Consider the following 23,461-nt stretch of genomic DNA (forward strand, 5'->3'; position numbering starts at 1 on the left):
GGAATAACATAGATAAAGTCTGAAAAAGATGGGCGAGATTTTCTCTTTTAGAGAAAATGTTTTATTGTGTGCCAATTACATGTTTAGAGCTAAATAATGCTTTTGATTTTGTATATTTTTACTTTTAAGTTTACTTTTAAGTTTAAATACTTTTCGTTCCTGTCATTGAAAATTATAAGACTTTTTGTTTTTTTATGATTTTGTCTTAAGGAGTTTGAATATAGAGATGTATTCTCTGCCATTATAGGCTATGAGAGCCTGTGTTTTAACATTTTTTTACTTTTGATTAAAGCATGAATAAAGTTATTGTCTGGACTTTGTATAGCAGTAAGTTTACAACTAATGTGTATTTCCGAACAAGTATTTGTTCAAAGCTTAAGTTCAGATTTTATGGATTTTAAGTATTTTAAGCCTATTATTTTTGCATATTATTTTTTAATATGACTTTTGAAATTAAGCGTATGTGCATATAGTTTTTTTTCATAGCTGTAAGACTGTCTTTGATAGATTTTTGGATTTGCTACTTTTAAGCATGGAAGGTAGAAATGATGTAAATAAATAGAACTTGCATAGAAATAACAAGTTCTGGCCTGGCCTGGAATGATTACAACAATGAAGACACTTAAAATGAGATACCCAGATGAGGTTATAAACAGCTTGTGACTGATTATTTCGTTTTGTTCTGGTATTAACCCTTTACTGGGATAATGTCAGCTATGACAAATCATGGAATCTGTTCTCTTTGCCTGGGAGGTCTGTAAATCTTACAAGACTCCTAGAGGAGTCAGTTGTCCACATCAAGACCTGACACACTGTTCTTTTGATTCATCAAGTGTGTATAATATACTGTACACACAAACAAATTATTCACATGAAAGCAACAGTATGATCCAACTAGCATAGCTGTCTGAATAGATACATGGTTTAGGTATCTAGTTGAAGATCCAGAGGTTGGGAGTTCAATTATCCACTGTGCCTCCTGGGAGAAGAGCGTCTGATCTCGACCATACTGCATAGTCCCATAGTGCCCGCAGAAGAAGGGAACTGTAAACCATTTCTGAGTACTGCCTGCTTGGGAAACCCTGAAAAGGTCACTGTTGCATCCCCCTAGTGTCCCTTGTTTTTTCTCCCCAAGCACAGGTCCACCCTCAGGATGTGTTGCCTCTTTTTATGCTGCCACCAGTGGATCTAGTCCACACTATACCAAGTATCTTAGACACGTGCTGCCAATACAACAGGTTTATTGATCTTTTAGTTGGTATGTAAATCAGATATAAATCACAGTTGTTGGGGATCATTCATTAAATTGTATTTGATTACACGTTTACTTGGATAGTAACCACTTTAACAATATTCTTTAATCATGTATCTATTATTTTTTCCTTTTAACTCTTTCCTATTCTCCAGAACACTCCAACTTTCCAATCTCTGTTTTAACCCTCTCAATTCAATGTAACTCTCTCCTTTCCATTCCCTATCTCTCTTCCCTTTTTCTCTAACTCTTCAACTGTCACTCTAACTCCACCCCTCCTGTCCTATCATAGGCTCCTGCACTTGAGCTCCATATGATGGACAGGAGTGATGTGGGCATTCCACCACATACCTCCCCCCTTGGAAAGTTTGTTTCATGGGGTAAAACTTACAGTAGTTTACCCTTATGAACAACGTAGGAACCACTTAGCAATATTTCAAATAATTTTGCAATACATTTTTCAGTTACACATTTAAATATCATTTCTACTTACACTTTTACACAATATAGGCATGCATGTTATTGTTGATTATGATTTAACAAATATTAGTCTTATCACTTTATACCGTCAAGCGTTTTTTTCCTATTTAAACATCGCAAAAACATTGTCGTGAAGTGGATTCGACATGGAGCGGGGTAATCGTTAAGCGGGGCACCACTGTATTGCTTTCACTGTAAAAAGGAACTCTTTATGTCATGGCCTTGCAAAAAAGGGAGCAACTTTGGCAGATTTCTATAGCATGTTCTATTTTATTTTGTTTCATTCATAAATTCAGTATTGAAAAGGACATAAATGTTCCCAGTTTTCACTAGGTTTGACATAACTGTAGCCCTCCCTTGGATGCATGTGAGCTCCTCTCTGAAAGCATATCTAGTTCTGCAATATCCAATAGCTTCTTTAATAACTCATCCAACGTTGGTGTCTCTACATTATTCCATATTTTTTTTGCCCATAGTAACCTAGATACTGTGAATACATACAGTAGACTATATTTTATTTTCTTATCAATAATTTCTGGCATTATTAAATTCCCAAGGTCCCGCCAAAATCCATTTAGACTCTTGGGCTTCTGCCTCAATTCCCTCAGGTATCAGTAACGGGAGGGTTTCTTCATCCCCTGACCATCCCCATAGTGGGGATCCCTCTCCTTCATGGCTATTCCACAGTCCAGGTAGCACCCCATCTTCCGGAGCTCCTCCAAATGCCATGCCCGGCGCTCCTCGGCCTCCCTTGCCACCGCCTCCTTTTCCTCCTTCAGACGTCGCCTCCACTCACGGGCTTCAGATTCCCCCCCCCCCAGTAAAATGGGCACTGGGGCAATCCCTTGCGGCGTCTGTAATCAGCCTCCTGTTTGGGAACCTTTACCTGTTCCCACTGTCCCGTCCACGGGTCTTCAAGCCATATTAATTCCCAATCTCCCGGTATGTTGTCCTGGTCTACATTTATATCCCCTGCTCCCGCCTCCACTATCAACCGTCCACTCCCCTCCTTTCCCGCCAAAATGGGTTCTGTTTTAGTTGCCACACGTGTGTCCACTTCCAAATCCCGGGTATCTATGCCTTGATGTACCATCTCAATCTCCTTAGACTGTCCTCCAACTCCCGGGTATCTAAACCCTGGTGTATTACTTTAGGTGGGGTTAGTCATGGGGTGGTCTGCATCCCTCTGGACGCCTTAGGGAGAGACGGCACTCCCAAGAGGACCTCTCATCCCAGGTCTCTGGCTTCACAATTATATTCAATAATGAAGAGCCTCGTGGCGCAGTGGTTAAAACACTGTACTGCAGCTAAAACTGTGCTCACGACCTGGGGTTCAAATCCCAGGTAGCCGGCTTAAGGTTGACTCAGCCTTCTATCCTTCCGAGGTCCGTAAAATGAGTACCCAGCTTGCGGGGGGGGGGGGCAATGTGTAGCCTGTATAATTAAATTGTAAACCGCCCGGAGAGTGCTTGTAGTGCTATGGGGCGGTATATAAGTCCAAAAAAAATAATAATAACATTTCAGATTTAAAACTTATTTTTTGTTGAACAGTCTCTTTTGCCATTTCCCAAACCTGTATCTAAATTTTGTTTGCTTCTTCTCATGACCACCACATATGATAAGTCCCTGGAATTTTTTAGATTTCCAGCAAACATTATTGATCCCTTCTGACATTTTTGCCAATCTTACAGGAGTAAAGTGCCATCTATGAAACATTTTAAGGGTATTTTCTCTAAGATTCATTGGCTTAATCATTTTATGATTCTCTTTCCACATCTTTGTCCATTCATCAGTATCAATATTGTACCCAAAGTTTTGTGCCCATTTTACCATCAGCTCCTTCACCCTCTCATCCTCTAAATCTTATTCTAATAAATATGTACAGTATACATTTTAAAAATTATTTTCTCATTGGTGTAAATCCATAATTCATCCACCTGGACGTTCTCCTCAAAGAAGCCCATAATTTTATCCTCTTTGTATCTCAATTCTTATTTCATCATTGACCACCAATCTGTAACAAGGCTAGTTTCTCTAGATCTTGTTTATCTTTCATATTCTGGTCTTCAGTTAATAAGTCTTTGTACATGAGTAACGCTCCCTTCTGGTTCAATTCTTTCAGTGTAATGCTTCTCTATTTATGCTACCATATTGGAATTTTCTTGTAGGTTTGTATTTGAAACTTTTGCCATACTAAACAAAGCACCTTCCTCAGAATATGTTCTGCAAAATGTGATTGTTCTTTGCATTTCCCATGGCACACATATGCATGCCAACCCATTTTCAAATCATGACTCTCCAATTTCAATAATCTTTGAATTTCTAATGTTATCCATTCTTAAATCCAGACCATGGGACATGCCTTATAATATACAGTAATAACCAATTTGATAATCCTGAACTGCCTCTTTCTTTTAAGTCTTGCAATATTCTGAGTTTAATTATTGGTTTCTTGGCCTTCCATACAAATTTCGAAATCGGGCTGTCCAGGTCCTTGAAGTATTTATAATTTAATAAGATTGGTAAATCTTGAAATAAAAATAACAGTTTTGGTAATATCATCTTTATTATCGAGATCCTTCCCATCATTGAGGTTTGTAGCTTATTCCATTCTTCCAAGTCTCTCTGAATTTCCTTCTGTGTTGTAAGATTTTATTTTCATCAAATTACTTGGGTTTTTTTGTAGTAATAACTCCTAGATATTTCACTTTTTCTACCTCCTTGAGGTATCATGACCAATCTTTCCACATCTTCCTTTATATTTTTAGTCAGGAATTTTGGTTTTTTGATAGTTTATTTTGAGGCATGCTACATCTCCGAATTCTTCTATCGTTCTCACTAATTCTTCCAGACTGTCCAGGGGTTTTTCTAATATTATAGCTAAATCATCAGTATATGCTTGCAGCTTAAATTCTTCTTCCCTGATTCTAAGACCCTTAATTCAGCAGTCCCTCTTATTTGTCTTTTTAGCACCTCTAATGTTAGAATAAATAATAACGGAGAGAGTGCATTGTGCCTTGTTCAATTTGAATGTTTTCAGTTAGATGACCATTGATTTTAATCTTGGTCTTCTGTTTAGTATATATTGCTTTAATTGTTTGTAGAAAAATTCCTTTTGCTCCCATCTTCTTTAATTGCAGCAACATAAACTCCAAGTCGATGTTATCAAAAGCCTTTTCTTTTCATAATATTCCAAAATGTTTATTATTGATCTTATTTTTGATGGTGGTTTCCTTTTGGGGATGAAACCTGTTTGGTCTTTGTGAATCATTTCCATAAGTACCTCCTTTAGCCTTGTTGCCCAAATTGTCATATGTATCTTATAATCAACATTCAGGAGAAAGATTGGTCTATAATTTTTAATTTGTTTTTTTCCCCATCCCCACTTTATGTATTAAGGAGATATGTGCCTCTTTTCATGAATCTGGGATTTCCCCTCTAGGTTCAATATCTTCTATTAATTTCTTGAAATATGGACTTAAAGTTTCTTCCAATGCTTTGTAGTATTCAGCTGGGAGTCCATCTGGTCCAGGGGCATTCCCATTTTTCCCATGCTTCTCCAATTTCATTTGCCGTGATCGGTTTATGTAAATTTTCCAATTGTTGAGGACTAAATCTCCAATTTGAAAGTTTGTCCAAATTTCCTTTTGTTTATATAAATCGGTTTACATCTGAGTCTATTGTCGTTATTGCTTTTGTTTTATCAGTTTTAATTAGTTCAAGTTTTCCTTCTTTCTAGTTGTAAGTTATCAGGTGATCATAGAGTTTAAACGTTGTATTTGAAATGTTCTTTCCTTCTCTCAGTCTGAGTGGTGCGAATTGGGGGGAATTGAGATGAAAAGCTTTGAAAGTTTAGCAAAACAATTTACCCCTCCTTTCCCCTTCTCTGTTGATGTTACAACTGAGACTGTTGGAAGGCAGTTCTTTCCTTCTCTCAGGTTAGATGAAGGGTGGGTTGGGGGATTGGGACAAAGGGCTTTGAAAGTTTTAATTGATGATCTACCCCTCACTTCCCCCCCCCCTTTGTTGAGACTACATCAGATGCTGTTAGAAGTCAGTTCTCTAATTCTCCAAATCCATTTGCAGTCTCCCCTCAGGGCTTTCCTTGCCACCTGAACAGCTTTTCCCCAGAAAGAGGCTTCATGCTGCTTCATCTCCCTGCTTTTACTCCTCTTTAGAAAGGGACTTTGTGTGAAAGTATAGCAAAGATATGGTTCTTGTTTATTTAGTTATTAAGTTATCAAGTTCTCTCCCTGTATATAGTCCTCCAGGGCTAAGGTTCAATTCAGTTACTCACTTTCCTCCCTTGATATATTGATGTTACCTCCAAGGGTGTAATCTCCTGTCGTGGCCATGCTACACAGCTAATTCACCAAAACATGGCACCGAGCTGGATCTTCTCTCTGGGGAGGGAGAGATCATCGAAAGATTGGGTTGCAGCCCATCCCCCTTGAGATCTCTCAATCCCCTGAGATCCAGGGAGATGTTCTTGTACACCTCCCTGTCCCCCAATTCCTTCAGGGGAGTCTTGATACGCTGTATACAGCCAGTCTTCCACAGAGCCCTGAGGAGACCAGCCATTTCGCTGTTCACCCCGCCCCCTTTCCCCACACATGGATTTTGAGGTATGTGTGCCAGATTGGTGTGTGCCCAGAGATACAAGTAGGGACTCATTAATCAACAGGAGAAGCCACTGTAAGTTACACCATTTGCCTTCTGTGTAGGTATTATTAAGCAACAGGATTTTGGCTTATGATTCTATTGCCTTCCAGAAACATGACATTCCAGATTATCTCCCAGAGTTCTGGGAGTTTAGCTGAGAGTATAGATAGATGGTGCTTTCAGAAAAAGTATGCATAGTGAAAGAAAGAAAATGGGGGGAAAGGAAGGGGAGTAAAATTATAATCCTACTTATTAATTTTGATGCTATTATTAAGCTTATGGTAATTGTGAATCTTAAATTTCTGCAGAGAGGTTCAGGCAATGACAAGGAACCAATTATACTTGTATTGGTATAGTTCTATATGTTTACTCAAATATATGTCCTATTAAATAAAGAGGATCTTGCACCAGAAGTAATATGCATAAGAAATTTAAAAACAATTGCTTTACATGGTTCCTCTATTTTATTCTAAAGACACCTCCCTAATGTATGTACTGATTAACCCAAGCAAGGTTTGTGAATAAACAGGGATTTGAATTTACGTCTCCCTGTTTCAAGTCCAGTGCTTAAGCCAGGACACTGTACTGGCTCCCTCAAGATAAATCATTACTGTATAAATAACTGCAAAGCTGAAATATATTGACAGAAAATAATGCAAGTGATTGTGCTTCATTTGTATAAAATGAAAATACAGTGGTGCCTTGCTTAACAAGCGCCCCGTTTAACGATGAATCCGCATAGCAATTAGGTTTTTGCGATTGCAAAAGCAATCGCATTGCAATGTTTTAGATGGCCAAAAATCGCTTTGCAATGATCGGTAAGCGTTTCGCAATTAATAATGAGCTTAAAGACCACCAGTAGTGAATAATTAGTTGGACTGTGTTACTTGGCCTGAGGTGTAGATGTTTGTATTTTTAGTGGGGGACTTCTAGTGGGTGGGGAGTGTTTGGGGAATGTTATGTGTGTGCATGTGTCTGGTCTCTGGGTGTCTGTGAATTTCGTTGTATGGTATACTGTGTATATACTTACAATGACAATAAATTATATTATTATTATTATTATTATTATTATTATTATTATTATTATTATTATTATTATTATTATTATTATTATTATTATTATTATTATTATTATTATTATTATTATTATTTAAAAACAGCTGATCAGCGATTCCAAAATGGCTGCCGGAAAAAAATGGCCACCCGCAGTGCTTTCGCGCCCTTTCCTTGCTTACCGGGCAGCAAAAATGCCGGCCAGATGGAGGATTTCCACACAGCGGTGATTTTTTTCCCCATAGGAACGCATAAAATGTGTTTTAATGCGTTCCTATGGGTTTTTTTTCCCCTGCATAGTGACGAATCTGGATAGCGACGATTTTTTTGGCACGGATTATCATTGCTATGCGGGGCACCACTGTACAAATTAATTAACAGATTATAAAAAGTACAATATGCAAATTGGCATAATTTACAAATTAAATTTACATAATCTACAAATCTAATTTGCATAATTTACAAATTAACCTCCATAGATTTGAGAAACTGGAATATGTGAGCAATGGTACAATTATATCTCACCATATTCAACATAGCTTGCTTCCAGCATCTTTATCTTCCACCTCCACAATCTTGCTGGAGATTTCAGTCAACTGTAACCTGTTGCCACCTATTCCAGAACAACAGTCACAACTATAGCAATCCTTACATGCCTTACTATTTTTTAACTCTTACCAGGCACAATATTAAAAAATTAACAAAGCAATCCCATATTTGTTCACCTTCATATCAATGTGCATTAAGCAAAACACAATAATAATTAATCATTCTATGTGGGTCTTCTTGAAAGTGGTGTGCACCTCTTCTTAATACATGTAAAAGAAAGTGTTTTCTTTTTTTTTTTTTAGCTCAATACTTTTGGGAAAGTTCTAAAATATAAAAAAGCAGGAGGCTGAGATATATTTTAATGAATATCACATTTCAAAGCTTCTTATCGTCTTGGGAATTATTAATTATTTCAAAGAAAATTCCACAGGGAAAACATTCTTTATAACATAGTCTGGTACATAGTCTCTTGTGGACTAGTCCAGAGCTTTATTGGTGTGGTATCACAGAATGGATTCATCGCTTTGGCAATCCTCTATGGAAAATTAGTCACAGAAAGACAACAGTTAGGCTGCATTCATTTCAGTGATGTGTTTAAGAGCACAAGGATTCTTCTCAAGTTTGTTTTTATGCACAAATGGTTCAGAATATAAATGTGGTAGTCTACAGAGTTCTCACACCTTAAGACATAATGAAAAAGGTCAGAGAGCTCAAAGTGAGAGGCTAATTAAAGAAGAATTTCAGAGATGTGCTATTTTCATTGCGATTCACTGCAGGAAAGGCAACAAAGGGGTGTTTCATACCTAAGGCTTAAATCACCTTTGAGCTCCTCTGACCCATTTTGAAGAAACTGTAATGAATTATACAACACCAAAAAGGGAGAATCTCATCTAAAATATGTTCCAATTCAGCGAAAGTTCAGATGAAGCATCTTCAAGCATAAATGGGTGAAACCTGCTGGAAGGCCAAAATTGTCTGCCTTTTGATTAATGACACTCCCCTTTCTGCCCCTTTCCCTGTTTTTTTCCTCTGGTTGCCATTCAGGGGTCTGCAGTGACTTTCCTTTATTTTTTGGTTACGTAAAGTGAGTGATATAGCAATGCATCTACCTTGTATGGTATACATAATACTGCCAATGTATCTCATTTATCTAGAATAGCACTGCATTAATAGGAAAATATCAAAAAAATTAAAGTAATAAAATAGATGAATATAGAGGAGGAGGTTCTCCACCATCCCTGTCAATGCCATAGTCCACCAAATACATTACAGTGTTGTCACCTCAGGTAATACTGTCCATAGTTCTACTTGAGTGTGAACTAAGCATCTAGATATCTACACAGCGTACAGAACGGGATCATTAGGAGAGCTCCAAATTGTACCAAAAAAAAAACACTGTAGCCCTAGCTCTGTGTTAAAAAGGTGTGGGACAGCTCTAAAAAGGGGCGGGCTGGATCATTCTAAATAAAAACACATGTTTACTTTAAATTTGGGGTTTCCTTGTATGTTTAGTGTACTTATAGCATGTATTCCAAATTTTGTTTGATCTACTATTTTACATTAATGTCTTGTGTCATTCCCCCCCCCCATTTGCAAGCCACTTCTAGCAGTAATGATCACATTTTGCTCCAGTTCTTATTTCTTTTTCATTCTACGTATAGTAATTCTTTTTAAGATTTCAACAACCTCCTGGGATAGCTCTCCATGCCATTGAAACCATCTGCTCTCGGTGAAGCATCATATCTCCAGCACACCTGCCACCTTAGGCTATAGTTGTACCTAATTTTAAAAGAGTGCAACAAATTCTGAAGAAGTTAGAAGTTCTCCAGAATCCTGGTTAATTGTTCAGTGTAAATGAGGCATGTCTCATCTCTCCTTCCTTCATTTGTACGCGTTCCACCAATGGTATTGATGTTCATATGTCTATTTAGAAATATCTAAGTTTTGTTCTTAAGATTTTGCTTCTTACATTCTTTGGTTTTAAGAAAGACTGAATATTTCTTCAGCCAAAATGATATTTGCTTGTTTGTTTGTTTGAACATATTGATTGTGGTTTTTAATTTTTTTGCAGTCAATATGTTGTTTGAAACGTTGTTAGCTATGGTCCTTGGGACTGTTATTTATCTGTTCCTGACCAAGAAGAAGGAAGAAGTTCTGCCTATGGGAGATGGATGGTGGGGCAAAGGGCAGAAGCCTGATACTGAGGAAGATGAAACTATACATCCTTTTAAGGTGGAAACTTCAGAGGCTGATATCATTGTAAGGAACTCTCTTTCTAGCAGATAGATCAACAGCAGGAAATGCTAAGTTAGTAACACAATCCTAACATACTTTCCTAGATATAAGTCAGTAGAACTTATTTTGAGTGTCCCTCAAGTGAAGGACATTAAAATTACAACCTAAATATATCAAAATACAAAAATGAACACATTTAGATTTGCATTTCTAACCAGCTTTTCTACCCTCTTGACTTCAAGCTGACTAATTTTAAAAATGTAAAATGAGCTTGTAAGGTGCAAGGAAGGCCCTGGTCACACAAGGGAAATGTTTTCTATGTTCTTCCAATACTTTCCATACCTCTGTTGTACTGAATCGTGGTCATGTGGTTTATATCACAGGATAAACGTCCCAAGAACTTTTAGCGGTACTGATTTATTTCCTCATATTTGTATCATCATGACTGGCTAGACCAGGGCACTGGTTTCTTTTGCTTCAAGGGGCAATTTAGCCCCTTGATTTATTTGTGTGTGTGTGTGTGTGTGTGTACACACACACATGCACACATATATATACATATATATATACCTATATACACACACACACACATATATACACACAAACACACACACATATATATACATATGCATATATACATATACATATATGCACATACATACATATACATACACACGTATACATATATAAATATATATACAGTGGTGCCCCTCATAGCGACGATAATCCGTTCCGGAAAAATCGTCGCTATGTGGAATCGTCGCTATATGAAACAAAAAAGGCAATAGAAATGCATTAAAACACGTTTAATGCGTTCCTATGGGCAAAAAACTCACCATTCAGTGAAAATCCTCCATACGGCCGCCATTTTCGCTGCCTGGTAAACGAGGAAAGGGCACAAAAACACACCGGGCGGCCATTTTTTTAACCCGGCGGCCATTTTGGAACCGCCGATCAGCTGTTAGAAAAAACATCACTATGCGAAAATCGGTAAGTGAAACAGCTTACCAATCATCGCAAAGCAATTTTTCGCTGTCTAAAACATCGCAAAATCTTCTTCGCTATACGGATTCGTCATTAAACGAGGCGCCCGTTATGTGGGGCACCACTGTACATATATTGATACATCAATGTATTTTAAGCAAGTCTAAGGTGCACGACTGTGTGAGTGCACTTGACTCCGCCCCTCCTCATAACTTTCCTCCTTCCCCCTGCACCCACAGATATAATTTCCAGTCCCTTTCATTCCTGTCACAACAGAACACCATGAGGAGTGTGTGTGTGTGTGTGTGTGTGGACCCGCACACAGGGTCATGGAAATTAGAGGGAACATTGATCAGGAAGGAGTTTATGTTTAGGAAAGTGTCCCTTTGTTGCACTAGCTGCTCCTGCAATACACACACTGGACTTGGGATATCCACGTAGTAGAACTGGCAATCACCCCATCACCCTGTGACATTGGCATCCCCCCATAACATACTTTTACCAATGTATTGGGCACGCTCACGCACACACACACACAATTACTTTGCATGCTGCCACCTTGCTGACTTTGATTCTGAAAAGAAACAGGACAGGTCATGCACACAGATAATCCTGGTAAGGAATGCACTGGTACAACAAAGGTACAAAATAAAATGTTCCACAGTTATACCACTAGGTGGGAAAATGACTTGGTCTTGACTCTGCATCATGTGACCAGGAAAAAAATACTGACATGACTGGTGGATAACTACATAACATTTCCCTTGTGACACCAGGGCCAAAGGCATACAAGTTTTCCCTGATTTTTAAACAGAACCAAGAACTGTACAAGCATAGCAATGTGATCTGTAGAGAAACTTTGGCCTGTTGTACAAATGCTAGCAGCAGTTATTTCCTCTTTAATAATAATTGTTACAAGCAGCTTTGTTCAAAGGTCACTGCTGTGTCATATTAATCTGGATGTGACCCTACTGTTGTTTGTGCTGTTACCAGAGAACAATATAATAATGTGTTATAGTTGGCCGAGTCGGTTAATCAATCCAACCTGGACTGTTTTTCCTGTCACACATTGCTGATAATCGCTTTTGAAAATAAAGTACAGTGCACATTGAGTGGAATCTAATTTTAGCAGCCTTTAACATCTGCTGCTGTACTGGTCCTGTGTTTGGTTCTCAAGGGAAAGCATTTGATGTTAAGTTCATTGCAGTGATTTCATCTGTTTCAAAGTTAAAAAAATACTGCTGAGTGTTCACTAAAATTGTGCTCCAAATATTTTTTTCACTTTTTCTCATTTACTGAAGTCCAGTAGTAAGTTACAACTAGAATAGACCCATTGAATCAGTGAGTACTTGGTGAGTCAACACTGATGTAAGTTCCATTGATTTAATGGGCCTACTCTAGTGATCTCAGCTTACTGTATCTTTGTCCAATTGACTCACATGCTTAGGTATGGGTACTGTATCATAAAGCTGGAAATGACTGCCCCCGATGATTGTATAAATGGGATTCATGCAATTAAGTTAATCAGTTCCTATCCAGCCTTTGTTCCAAACTGCCTTATAACTTAAAAACAGAGACTACTGAATACATAGCTTTACAATATTTAAAAATATAATTAATATAGTAATTGTATTTTTAATGATTATATATATTTTATACCAATTTATGTTGTAAGCCGCCCCGAGTAGATATGGTCTAGAGGGGCGGGGTATAAATTTAATAAATAAATAAATAAATAAATAAATAATTTAATAGATAATATATTGAAATTATTCTAGAATTAAAAGCCACTTAAAAGCACAACAGAAAAAAAAGTATAGCACATCCTGTTGTAAACTCTTTTTTTCAGCAGCCAGACAGTCGTAAAAATCTTGAATAAAAAAAGTCCTCACCTCCTAGTGGAAGGTCTAAAGGAAGGACACCAGCTTACCCCTTCTAGGAAGGTACTTCCACAACAAAGGAATAGCCAATACCAAGAACCTATCTCATGTCTTCATCAAATATGTTTTGGAGGGGGTGGGGGTTATCTCCTTTCATTACTTCTCTCTCTTCATTGTTAACTTCTTTTGTTAATACTTTTATTGTAATCTAGTACTTGCACAGAAGACTTGATGACGCTAGATACGCTGAGCCATTAGAAGACAGTTATTTTCATTATGGGTTTAACTCAACTTACCTTAAGAAGGTAGTGTCTTATTGGAGAAATCACTTCAACTGGAAGAAGCAAGTGGAGATCCTCAACAAATTTCCACAGTTTAAAACAAAGATTGAAGGTTTGTTTGATCTCTTCCTCCTTTTACTCTTGCTTTACTTCTTCCTTTTACTCGCTTTTCATTTTCAGGAAAACATTGCATGAGCTTCAGTGTAATCAGTTTGCCTGCCCATTAGTTTATTGGAATAATGTTGGGTTCTTCATCTGACTTTCAGATTTTTGAATGCTGGGGTCTATGACAGGATAGTGTTTGATTTTAAATGATAGCCATACTCCAATTTTGAACTTAAAACTAATAATGGAGTTTGTCTACGTCTTCCCAGCACCAGACGTACAGCAGTTCTGGAAATGGAACATCAAGAAGGGAAGCATAAGTATTTATCCTGCTGCTGTACTTGCAGAGTTGGATAATCCCTTACAAAGCAAGTTACTGGAGTCAGATCAAAACCATGAATGTTTAGAACTACTGAATGTCATGTGTTTATTTTTGGAGTCGTGTCTTCTATTATAGTTGATCTAAGCATATGCTTCTAAGTGGTATTCTCACAACCTTGGTGTGCTGCATCTCCTTCTTATCACCTGACACCTAGTAGTTCATAACTCTTGAATAGATTTATCCAGTGTCTAGTTATTTTTAAAGTAAAGCATTTTTAAAGTAGTGAATATATCTGTATCTTATGGCAATTAATTCCATTGTTGTTCTTTAGTCATTAAGTTGTGTCGGACTCTTCATGACCCCATGGACCAGAGCACGCCAGGTCCTCCTGTCGTCCACTGCCTCCCAGAGTTGGGTCAAATTTATGTTGGTAGCTTCAATGACACTGTCCAACCATCTCATCCTCTGTCGTCCCCTTCTCCTCCTGCCTTCACACTTTACTAAATTCAGGGTCTTTTCCAGGGAGTCTTCTCTTCTCATGAGATGGCCAAAGTATTGGAGCCTCAGCTTCAGGATCTGTCCTTCCAGTGAGCACTCAGGGTTGATTTCCTTTAGAATGGATAGGTTTGTTCTCCTTGCAGTCCAGGGGACTCTCAAGAGTCTCCTCCAGCACCACAATTCAAAAGCATCAATTCTTCAGCGCTCAGCCTTCTTTATGGTCCAGCTCTCACTTCCATACATTTTCTGGAACTCTCTGGCTTTCTCCATAATCCAGCGCATGTTAGCAATTTGGTCTCTATTTCCTCTGCCCCTTCAAAAACCAGCTTGTACTTCTGGGAGTTCTCGGTCCACATACTGCTGAAGCCTACCTTGGAGGATTTTGAGCATAACCTTGCTAGCATGTGAAATGAGTGCAACTGTACGGTAGTTGGAGCATTCTTTGGACAGCCACTTTGCTTTCCTGCATTTCCTTTTCTTTGGGATGGGTTTATTGCTGCCTCCTGTACAATGTTACAATCCTCCATCCATAATTCTTCAGGCACTCTGTCCACCAAATCGAGTTCCTTAAATCTGTTCTTCACTTCCACTGTGTATTCATAAGGGATTTGGTTTAGACTATACCTGACTAGCCCAGTGGTTTTTAGTACTCTCTTCAGTTTAAGCTTTAATTTTGTTATAAGAAGCTGATGATCAGAGCCACAATCAGTTCCAGGTCTTTTGTTGACTGTCTAGAACTTCTTCTTTGGCTGCAGAGAATATAATCAGTCTGATTTGGGTATTGCTCATCTGGTGATGTCCATGTGTAGAGTCCCCTCTTGTTTTGTTGGAAAAGAGTATTTGTGATGACCAGCTTGTTCTCTTGACAAAACTCTATTAGCCTTTGCCCTGCTTCATTTTGAAATCCAAGGCCAAACTTTCCTGTTGTTTCCTTTACCTCTTGACTCCCTGCTTTGGCATTCCAATCCCCTATAATGAGAAGAACATCTTTCTTTGGACTCAGTTCTAGAAGGTGTTGTAAGTCTTCATAGAATTGGTCAGTTTCAGCCTCTTCAGCATCGGTGGTTGGTGCATAAGCTTGGATTACTGTGATGTTGAAAGGTCTGCCTTGGATTCATATTGAAATCATTCTATCATTTTTGAAATCGTATCCCAGAACAGCTTTTCCCACTCTTTTGTTAACTATGAGGGCTACTCCATTTCTTCTATGGGATTCTTGCCTACAATAGTAGATATGGTAATCGTCTGAATTGAATTTGCCCATTCCTGTCCATTTTAGTTCACTGACACCCGGGATGTTGATGTTTATTCTTGCCATCTCCTGTTTGACCACATCTAGCTTACCAAGGTTCATACATCTTACATTCCAGGTTCCTATGCGGTGTTTTTCTTTGCAGCATTGGACTTTCCTTTCAATTCCAGGCGCGTCCACAGCTGAGCGTCCTTTCACCTTTGGCCCAACCACTTTATTAGCTCTGGAGCTACTTGTACTTGTCCTCTGCTCTTCCTCAGTAGCATGTTGGATGCCTTCCAACCTGAGGGGCTCCTCTTCTAGCGTCATACCTTTTAGCCTTTTGTTTCTGTCTATGGAGTTTTCTTGGCAAAGATACTGCTTGACAGTTCCTGCTCCAGGTTGATCGCGTTTAGTCGGAACTTTCCACTATGACCTGTCCGTCTTGGGTGCATGGCATAGCCCATAGCTTCTCTGAATTACTCAAGGCCCTTCACCACAACAAGGGAGCAATCAGTGAAGGGGATTAATTCCATAGTTTATTCACTACTTTTCTAGCAGTAGAAAAGTAGACGGGAAGCTATTCTTATCCTTGTAGCATTCCCTGCTAAGTTAATTAGGCTAAAAGACAATGGCTGAAATGCAATAGTGAGTTCCATCTAGTGTAGACCCAATGAATTAGTGGAATTTACCGAATCCCCAGTTATTCAGCAGGTCAACTGCAGTTGCAAGTTTCTGTCTACTGATTTCAGCCAATATCATATGTATCAAATCAGATGCTACAGATAACCTGTGTTTCCTTCCTTATAAATACATCTTTTAAGAACTTCAGAAATTTCTGCTTCTAACAACACACTGTCTATAGGGTCTAATCTGATTCAGTAATGTGATAGTGATAACGATTTCATCACTATCACTGAGTTCCTCACTATCACAGTTCAACTCCCTGTCACTGAGTTGATCAATGATAGTGATTTGCTCTAGACAAAAGGGAACTTAATCAGACAGCAGAAATTTAAATATAGAATTAGTTACGTCCAAGGCAATGTACTGCACTTTTAACCAATTGACGTTATTACAAACTATTCATTCACTTTTTAAATGTTTACTTTAATTTTTCTTTTTTGTAGGAATTGATGTACATTTTGTACATGTGAAACCTTCACACTTGCTGGAAGGCCAGTCAGCAAAACCATTATTAATGGTTCATGGCTGGCCTGGGTCATTCTATGAATTTTACAAAATCATCCCCCTCTTGACGGATCCTGCGAGCCACTGCCTGAAGGGCGGACATATTTTTGAAATTATTGCCCCTTCCATCCCTGGCTATGGCTTCTCTGAAGCACCTAACAAAAAAGGTATGTTTTGAAGAACATAAGGAAAGCCATGCTGGATTTAAACAGAAGAATATCTGCATTCTCTTTCCACAGTAGATAATGACATATTTATGCCTTTATCCTTGTAGTGATGTGTAAGTAGTCACCATGACTGAGAGTGGGAAAGTGATGAGATAGTACAGATTACCAATCCCATTTGGAAAGGAAATTCAAGAGGTGTGCTGGGCAGACCCTTAGTGATGCAGAGGTTCTTCTCCGCTGCTGAAAGGGGTGATGGTCTACATCCAGCTTGATTTACAAACTTTGCAAACTGGTGTAATACTGGCCAAGTTATGAATAAGAAATACAATCATTTTTTTAAGACTCCCCACTTGTGGAAAATTTCAAGCAGGTGTATTTCATTGTTTACTTGGAAAAGTAATCATTAATATGACCAGGGGGAAATTATTGTCTATGTACTTTGATGATAGCTATAAATCAATAAATTAGTATTTCCAGGAATGTGCAGTCATACTTGAAAAGGCAGTTCCACAGGATTCCTTTTCCTCTTCATAGGCTTTGATGGTGTGTGTGCTGCCCGTGTCTTCTACAAGCTGATGCGCCGACTGGGCTTCCATGAATTCTATATTCAAGGAGGGGACTGGGGCTCATTGATTGGTACTAATCTGGCTCGGATAGCTCCAAGGTCAGTTGACAAGAATCATATAAAAGGGATTTATGATTTGAGCAGCATCTTAAAATAAAGTGTCATCATGATATAGGCAGAACATCTGGAATACTCAAACATCCCATTCCTGGACAAGCTACTGGAGCATGTGATGATTTCTCAGCTCCAGGGATTCATGGAGGAAGCAGATTATCCAGACCCATTTCAATCTGGTTTCAGGCCTGGCTATGGTACAGAGACAGCTTTGGTCGCCTTATTGAATGACCTACGATGAGAACTGGACAGGGGGAGTATATCTCTGTTGGTTCTGCTGGACCTCTCAGTGGCTTTCAATACCATCAACCACAGTATCCTTCTGGGCCGTCTCTCTGGGATGGGACTCAGAGGCACTGTTTTACAGTGTCTCCAGTCCTTCCTGGAGGGGAGAACTCAGAAGGTGGTGCTGGGTGACTCCTGCTCAACACCCTGGCCATTGGCCTGTGGCATTCCTCAGGGTTCTCCTTTTTCGCCAATGCTTTTTAACATCTACATGAAACCGCTGGGAGAGGTTGTCTGGAATTTTGGGGTTCAGTGTCACCAGTATGAGAATGACACTCAACACTATCTGTCCTTTCCACTTAATTCCAGGGAAGCTGTCTTGACTCTAAACCAGTGTTTGGCATCAGTAATGGGCTGGATGAGGGTAAACAAACTGAAACTTAATCCAGACAAGACAGAGGTGCTCCTGGTTAGTCAGAAGGCAGATGAGGGAATAGGGATACTACCTGTACTGGATGGGGTTACACTCCCCCTGAAAACTCAGGTCCACAGCTTGGGTGTACTCCTGGATTCATTCCTAAGCTTGGATGCCCAGGTTTCAGCGGTGGCCAGGAGTACATTTGTACAGCTAAAGATGGTGTACCAGCTGCGCCTGTTCCTTGAGACGTCGGATCTGGCTACAGTGACACATGCCTTAGTTACAACCCGTTTGGTTTACTGCAACACCCTCTATATGGGGCTACCTTTGAAGGCGGTTCGGAAACTTTCGAGTGGTCGAAATGACTAGCTAGGCAGGGTATAAATAAATAGATAGATAGATAGATAGATAGATAGATAGATAGATAGATAGATAGATAGATAGATAGATAGATAGATAGATAGATAGATAGATAGATAGATAGATAGATAGATAGATAGATAGATAGATAGATAGATAGATAGATAGATAGATAGATAGTGGTTGTTGTGGGTTTTTCGGGCTTCTTGGCCGTGTTCTGAAAGTGGTTCTTCCTAATGTTTCGCCAGTCTCTGTGGCCGGCATCTTCAGAGGACAGCAAACTGTGCTCTCTTGCTGTCCTCTGAAGATGCCGGCCACAGAGACTGGCGAAACGTTAGGAAGAACCACTTTCAGAACACGGCCAAGAAGCCCGAAAAACCCACAACAACCATTGGATCCCGGCCGTGAAAGCCTTCGCGAATACAAATAAATAAATACATAAATAAACTTCAGCTGGTGCAAAGCTCTGCAGCTAGACTACTGACTGGAGCCAGCTACAGGGAGCATATAATGCACCTGTTACAAGAACTGCACTGGCTACCAGTCCGTTTCTGAGCCTAGTTCAAAGTGCTGGTCATTACCTATAAAGCCCTATACAGCTTGGGTCCGGGCTACCTGAAGGACCGTATCTCCCTATATGTGCCTTCTTGGCAGTTAAGATAATCAGAGGAGGCCCTCCTCTCGGTCCCATTGCCAGCACAAGCACAGCTGGTGGGGACACGGGAGAGGGCCTTCTCTGTGGCAGCTCCCAGGCTATTTAACACTCTCCTTTGGGAGATCAGGATGGCCCTTTCCCTTTTATCCCTCTGAAAAAGGCTAAAGACCCACCTCTTTAGTTAGGCTTTTAACACTTATAACTGAATCCCTTAACCCCATTTTAGCAAATAATTTAAATCTTTTCCATGTTTTACTGCTTTAATCTTTTAATTGTATTTTAAATCATATATTATTTAATTTATCTTTTAATATTTAACTTACTGTGATTTTAAATTGTGTGAATTTTAATGTTGTTAGCCACTTTAGGTCCCTTGTTGGGAGAAATGTGGCATATAAATAAAACTAATAATAATAATAATACTCACCTCTAAACTGAACACTTTGCTGATCTAAACAGGAATTAACAATAGTTCATTTTTTTACTCAGGAATTTTAACTCTAATTTTATATTATAGAAGAAAGCCTAGTAATCCTACAATATCAGATTCTGGGTTCTGAAATGTAATTACCACGTGTTTTCTTTTTGGGGGGTGGGTTGATTCTGGAAGAGGAATTTATTGTGCAATCGACACTGCACAGACAATGGCTGTGCCGGACAGTCTTGAATTCAGTTTGCAGTGATCCCATTTCTTCCCCTTTGTTTCTTCTGTCTCGCTTCTTTCTCAGAGAAGAAAGGCAGAACAACGTTTGCCTTGTGACTAGCAGGAACCCTCTGTCTGGAAGGAAGAGACTATGCATCCCTTGCACATTACAATTTGGACCCCAGTGGTTTCTCCCCCCACCCCAGAAAAAAAAATTGCCAGATTTTTCATGTGTCTGGTGAAGTCATTGATATGTTCTCCTCTGTCAGTAATAATAATTATAATTCAAAAAGCATCTAAAGTAAGCCGTGCACTGTTGCTGAACTAAAATGTTTATCTTTAAGAAGCAGCAGTCTTCATTTTCCAAATTGGTAGATTCTTTCCTTGCTTTTGATGCTCTTGCTCAAAATGAACTTAAAATGAAGCAAGAGGGCAGGAGGGATTATCAGCTGGAGAAGTACGTCTCTGCTCCTTTCCTGGAGTGCCCTCTCCCAAGAGGAAACGTCTCCCATTTCCTCTTCAGGAGTCAGCTCCCCGAGCAAAGGTTTTACAGAATCTCTAGATATGCCTCCATGGGGAGATGTTTGGAGGCTGGAACGCTACTTACAGCCATGTCCTGATATAGTGCTCTCCTGAGAGCAAGACACATTTAGCCATTGCACATATGGCAGATGCATTTATAAGGTACAAATAAGACAGCTTGTTAGGAAAAAGGGGAAAAGGAGAAAAAATTTCCCAAGAAAAATGCACCATAAAAGGACTGATATTCCTTGTGAGGTTTGTATTGTAAGGAAGCCATCCTGCAACTTTTTAGTTTATTCTGCCCTGTCCATGCAAGCAATGACTACATGCTAGTTCTTCTATCCAGAGGACAATCTCATGGCCTAACATGATAAGCAATTATTATTATTGTTGTTTTTGATTTGTACATCACCCCATATTGCTAGAGCACTCTCTCGGCAGTTTACAACATAATTATTCAAGGAACACTTTGCTGCTGCCACCACCACTCCGTAAATTGTTTACTCATTTTACCAACCTCAGAAGGATGGAAGGATAAGTCGACCTTAATTTAGCTATCTGTACCATTGGGATCAAACACAGGTCATGAGCAGAGGCTTGACTACAGTGCTGCAGTTTAACCACTGTGCCACAGAACTCACCAGTGTGGCTTGCTATTCCTATTTTCAGCAAGGAATGCTACCAAACTAATTGTTTGAAATGAGCAATGTATACAAACAGGTACTTTAGCTATCACATAACTTGTAAATATGAGCAAGCAGCACATTCACATGAGCTCTTCCGCTATAAATAAGTATGGCGCAGTGGTTAAACCGCTGTACTGCAGCTAAAACTGTGCTCACAACTTGGGGTTCAAATCCCAGGTAGCCGGCTCAAGGTTGACTCAGCCTTCTATCCTTCCAAGGTCGGTAAATGAGTACCCAGCTCGCTGGGGGCAATGTGTAGCCTGCATAATTAAATTGTAAACCGCCCAGAGAGTGCTTGAAGCGCTATGGGGTGGTATATAAGCAGCACGCTTTGCTTTAGTCCCCCAGTGGGAACATAGAAGGTATCCCCAGAAAGGAAGATGGCATGTTCTCTCTGGATTCTGCCTGTGTGAAAGTTAGATGCCAGTCACACAGATGGTGATCTCTACTGTCCCAGTGAAAGAGGAAGCATGGTAAACTGAAACACCTTGCCAGCCATATTAGAAGAAACACATGTGCTAGAAAAAAAATGCACATATGGTTTCTTAAAATAGCATTTTCTGGATGCTCTAAGACTCAAGATGTATGCTGTCCTGGTAGTGGCAAAATTGCAAAAGCATACTGCTGAAGCTCTGGTTAGACTAACTATATGGATTTCAATAGCAAGGGGACATCCTGTGAGATTTTAATGAAATATTATTAACATTTTTTTTTTACATTTAGCCACGTGAAAGGCCTTCACTTAAACTTTGTAGCATTGCCTTCCATGAGATGTAAGGTACTTCTCTCTGTTCTGTTGGGAAAATACCTGCCAAGGTTGTTTGGTTTCAAGCCTAAGGATGTTGAAAGGCTATTTCCTTTCATGCCAAAGGTGTTGATCACATTGCTGATGGAGAGTGGCTATTTTCACATACAGGCTACCAAGCCTGACACAGCTGGTAAGAAACATTTACTCTTAGCTTTCTCCTTTCTTCATCTTTACCTGTAGACTGCATTTCTGTGATCAGCTGATAACTGTTTTTGCTATAGCAGTGGCCACCCTCCCTGCTTCCCTAAGTAGCAAGAAATCCTGGTGTCCCAGGCCTTGTTTTTCTTTTGGAGAATAGATCCCTAGAGACGTTGGGTGTTTCTAATACTTATTTATAGAAGCAGAACATAGTGAAGGCACGTATATAAAGTCTCCCAGTGGGCAAGAGATGCACTGCTCTGGCAACTCCTGCATCAGCATCATTGTTAAGCCTTTTGCTTCAAGGTCACTCCCTGCCTTTTCAAAACTGCCATTTTGCCCATACATACATTTCCCTTAAGATCCACCTTCTCAGCAAGGTTGGAAAACATAATCCCTCCAGATGTTGCTACATTACATTTCCCATTATTCCTTAAGATGGGCATGCTGGTTGGGACTCATAGGAGTTGCAGTCAAATAGCATGTGGAGGGCCAGCCATTCCATCTCCCTACTTTTCCATTTGTTGGTAGGAAGGAAGGATGAGTCAGCCTCCTCAAATGGGTCTCCCTTCCCTCATTATTTTGACTTAGTGGCTGTTTGTGGGAGGTGGTGGAGGAAAGTAAATAAAAGCAATTCTCTCTCCCTCTCCCTCCCTCTCTCCCCTAAAGACTAAAGTGCCTGTCTTTGGGTTGCCTGCTCAGGCTTTTAGGGTCTGCTGATGGAGTCACTGCCACTTCCTCACTGCCATAGCCTCCACCCCCACAAGGCAGTGCAGCCCCAGCAGAGACCTGCCTAAGGAGAAAGGTGGGGAAAAGGAGGGAGTTCTGTCTTGGCCCCAGCCTCAATATTTTCCCATCACACCAGTACCACCACCAAGGTCCACTGCTGCTATTACTGCTGCCTCCTTACATAGGAGTAAACCAGTGAGACAAAGACCTTTCTGGACATTTCTCATGGGAGAATAAACATCTCTAGCAAGAATAGAAGGATTGCTCAAGTGTGTGATAAGATAGATCACACTGAAGGTAAGAACCTTTTAAGCCCCAAACAGACCGTTCTAAATGCCCCCATCTGGACAGGTTCTGACACCTTTATATGTCTGTGTTTGAAGCCAGGTGATTTGTGGGACTTGATAGAAGTCTCCTCTGAAAACAACCTAAATAGCATGCCTTGAAACAACTGTCACATCGAACTAAATTTAAATTTTCTGTCTTTATACATTGAACAGTCAAAAGCTTTCAAATGAGCTGACAGTGCCTGGGGGAAACAGTCAAATTGGACTAATGGGTTGTTATCTAGCTATGCAAGTGAATTAGCTTCAGTATATTGTTGTGATTAGGTCTCGAAATGTTTTAAGTGCCTCAGTTTAAGGTTATCTTTTTATAACTGATCAGAAAAATGAATAAGAAAAGAGATCATGCTTTCAAGTGCCTAAT

General features: G+C 39.5%; 1 protein-coding gene across 2 annotated transcripts in view; it reads left to right on the plus strand.

The window, feature by feature from the left end:
* The window catches only part of EPHX1 (epoxide hydrolase 1), a 43,154-nt gene that overhangs the window by 9,227 nt on the left and 10,466 nt on the right, over positions 1-23,461 (plus strand). For both annotated transcript variants that reach the window (XM_020786641.3, XM_020786642.3), the window contains exons 2-6: positions 10,068-10,255; positions 13,308-13,488; positions 16,663-16,890; positions 17,425-17,554; positions 21,802-22,016. In XM_020786641.3, coding sequence (XP_020642300.3) covers positions 10,073-10,255; positions 13,308-13,488; positions 16,663-16,890; positions 17,425-17,554; positions 21,802-22,016 — 937 coding nt within the window. In that variant the 5' untranslated portion in view covers positions 10,068-10,072. The remainder of the gene's footprint in view (positions 1-10,067; positions 10,256-13,307; positions 13,489-16,662; positions 16,891-17,424; positions 17,555-21,801; positions 22,017-23,461) is intronic.

The sequence above is a fragment of the Pogona vitticeps genome, chromosome 1, assembly GCF_051106095.1.
Source record: "Pogona vitticeps strain Pit_001003342236 chromosome 1, PviZW2.1, whole genome shotgun sequence".
NCBI classification, from domain to species: domain Eukaryota; kingdom Metazoa; phylum Chordata; class Lepidosauria; order Squamata; family Agamidae; genus Pogona; species Pogona vitticeps.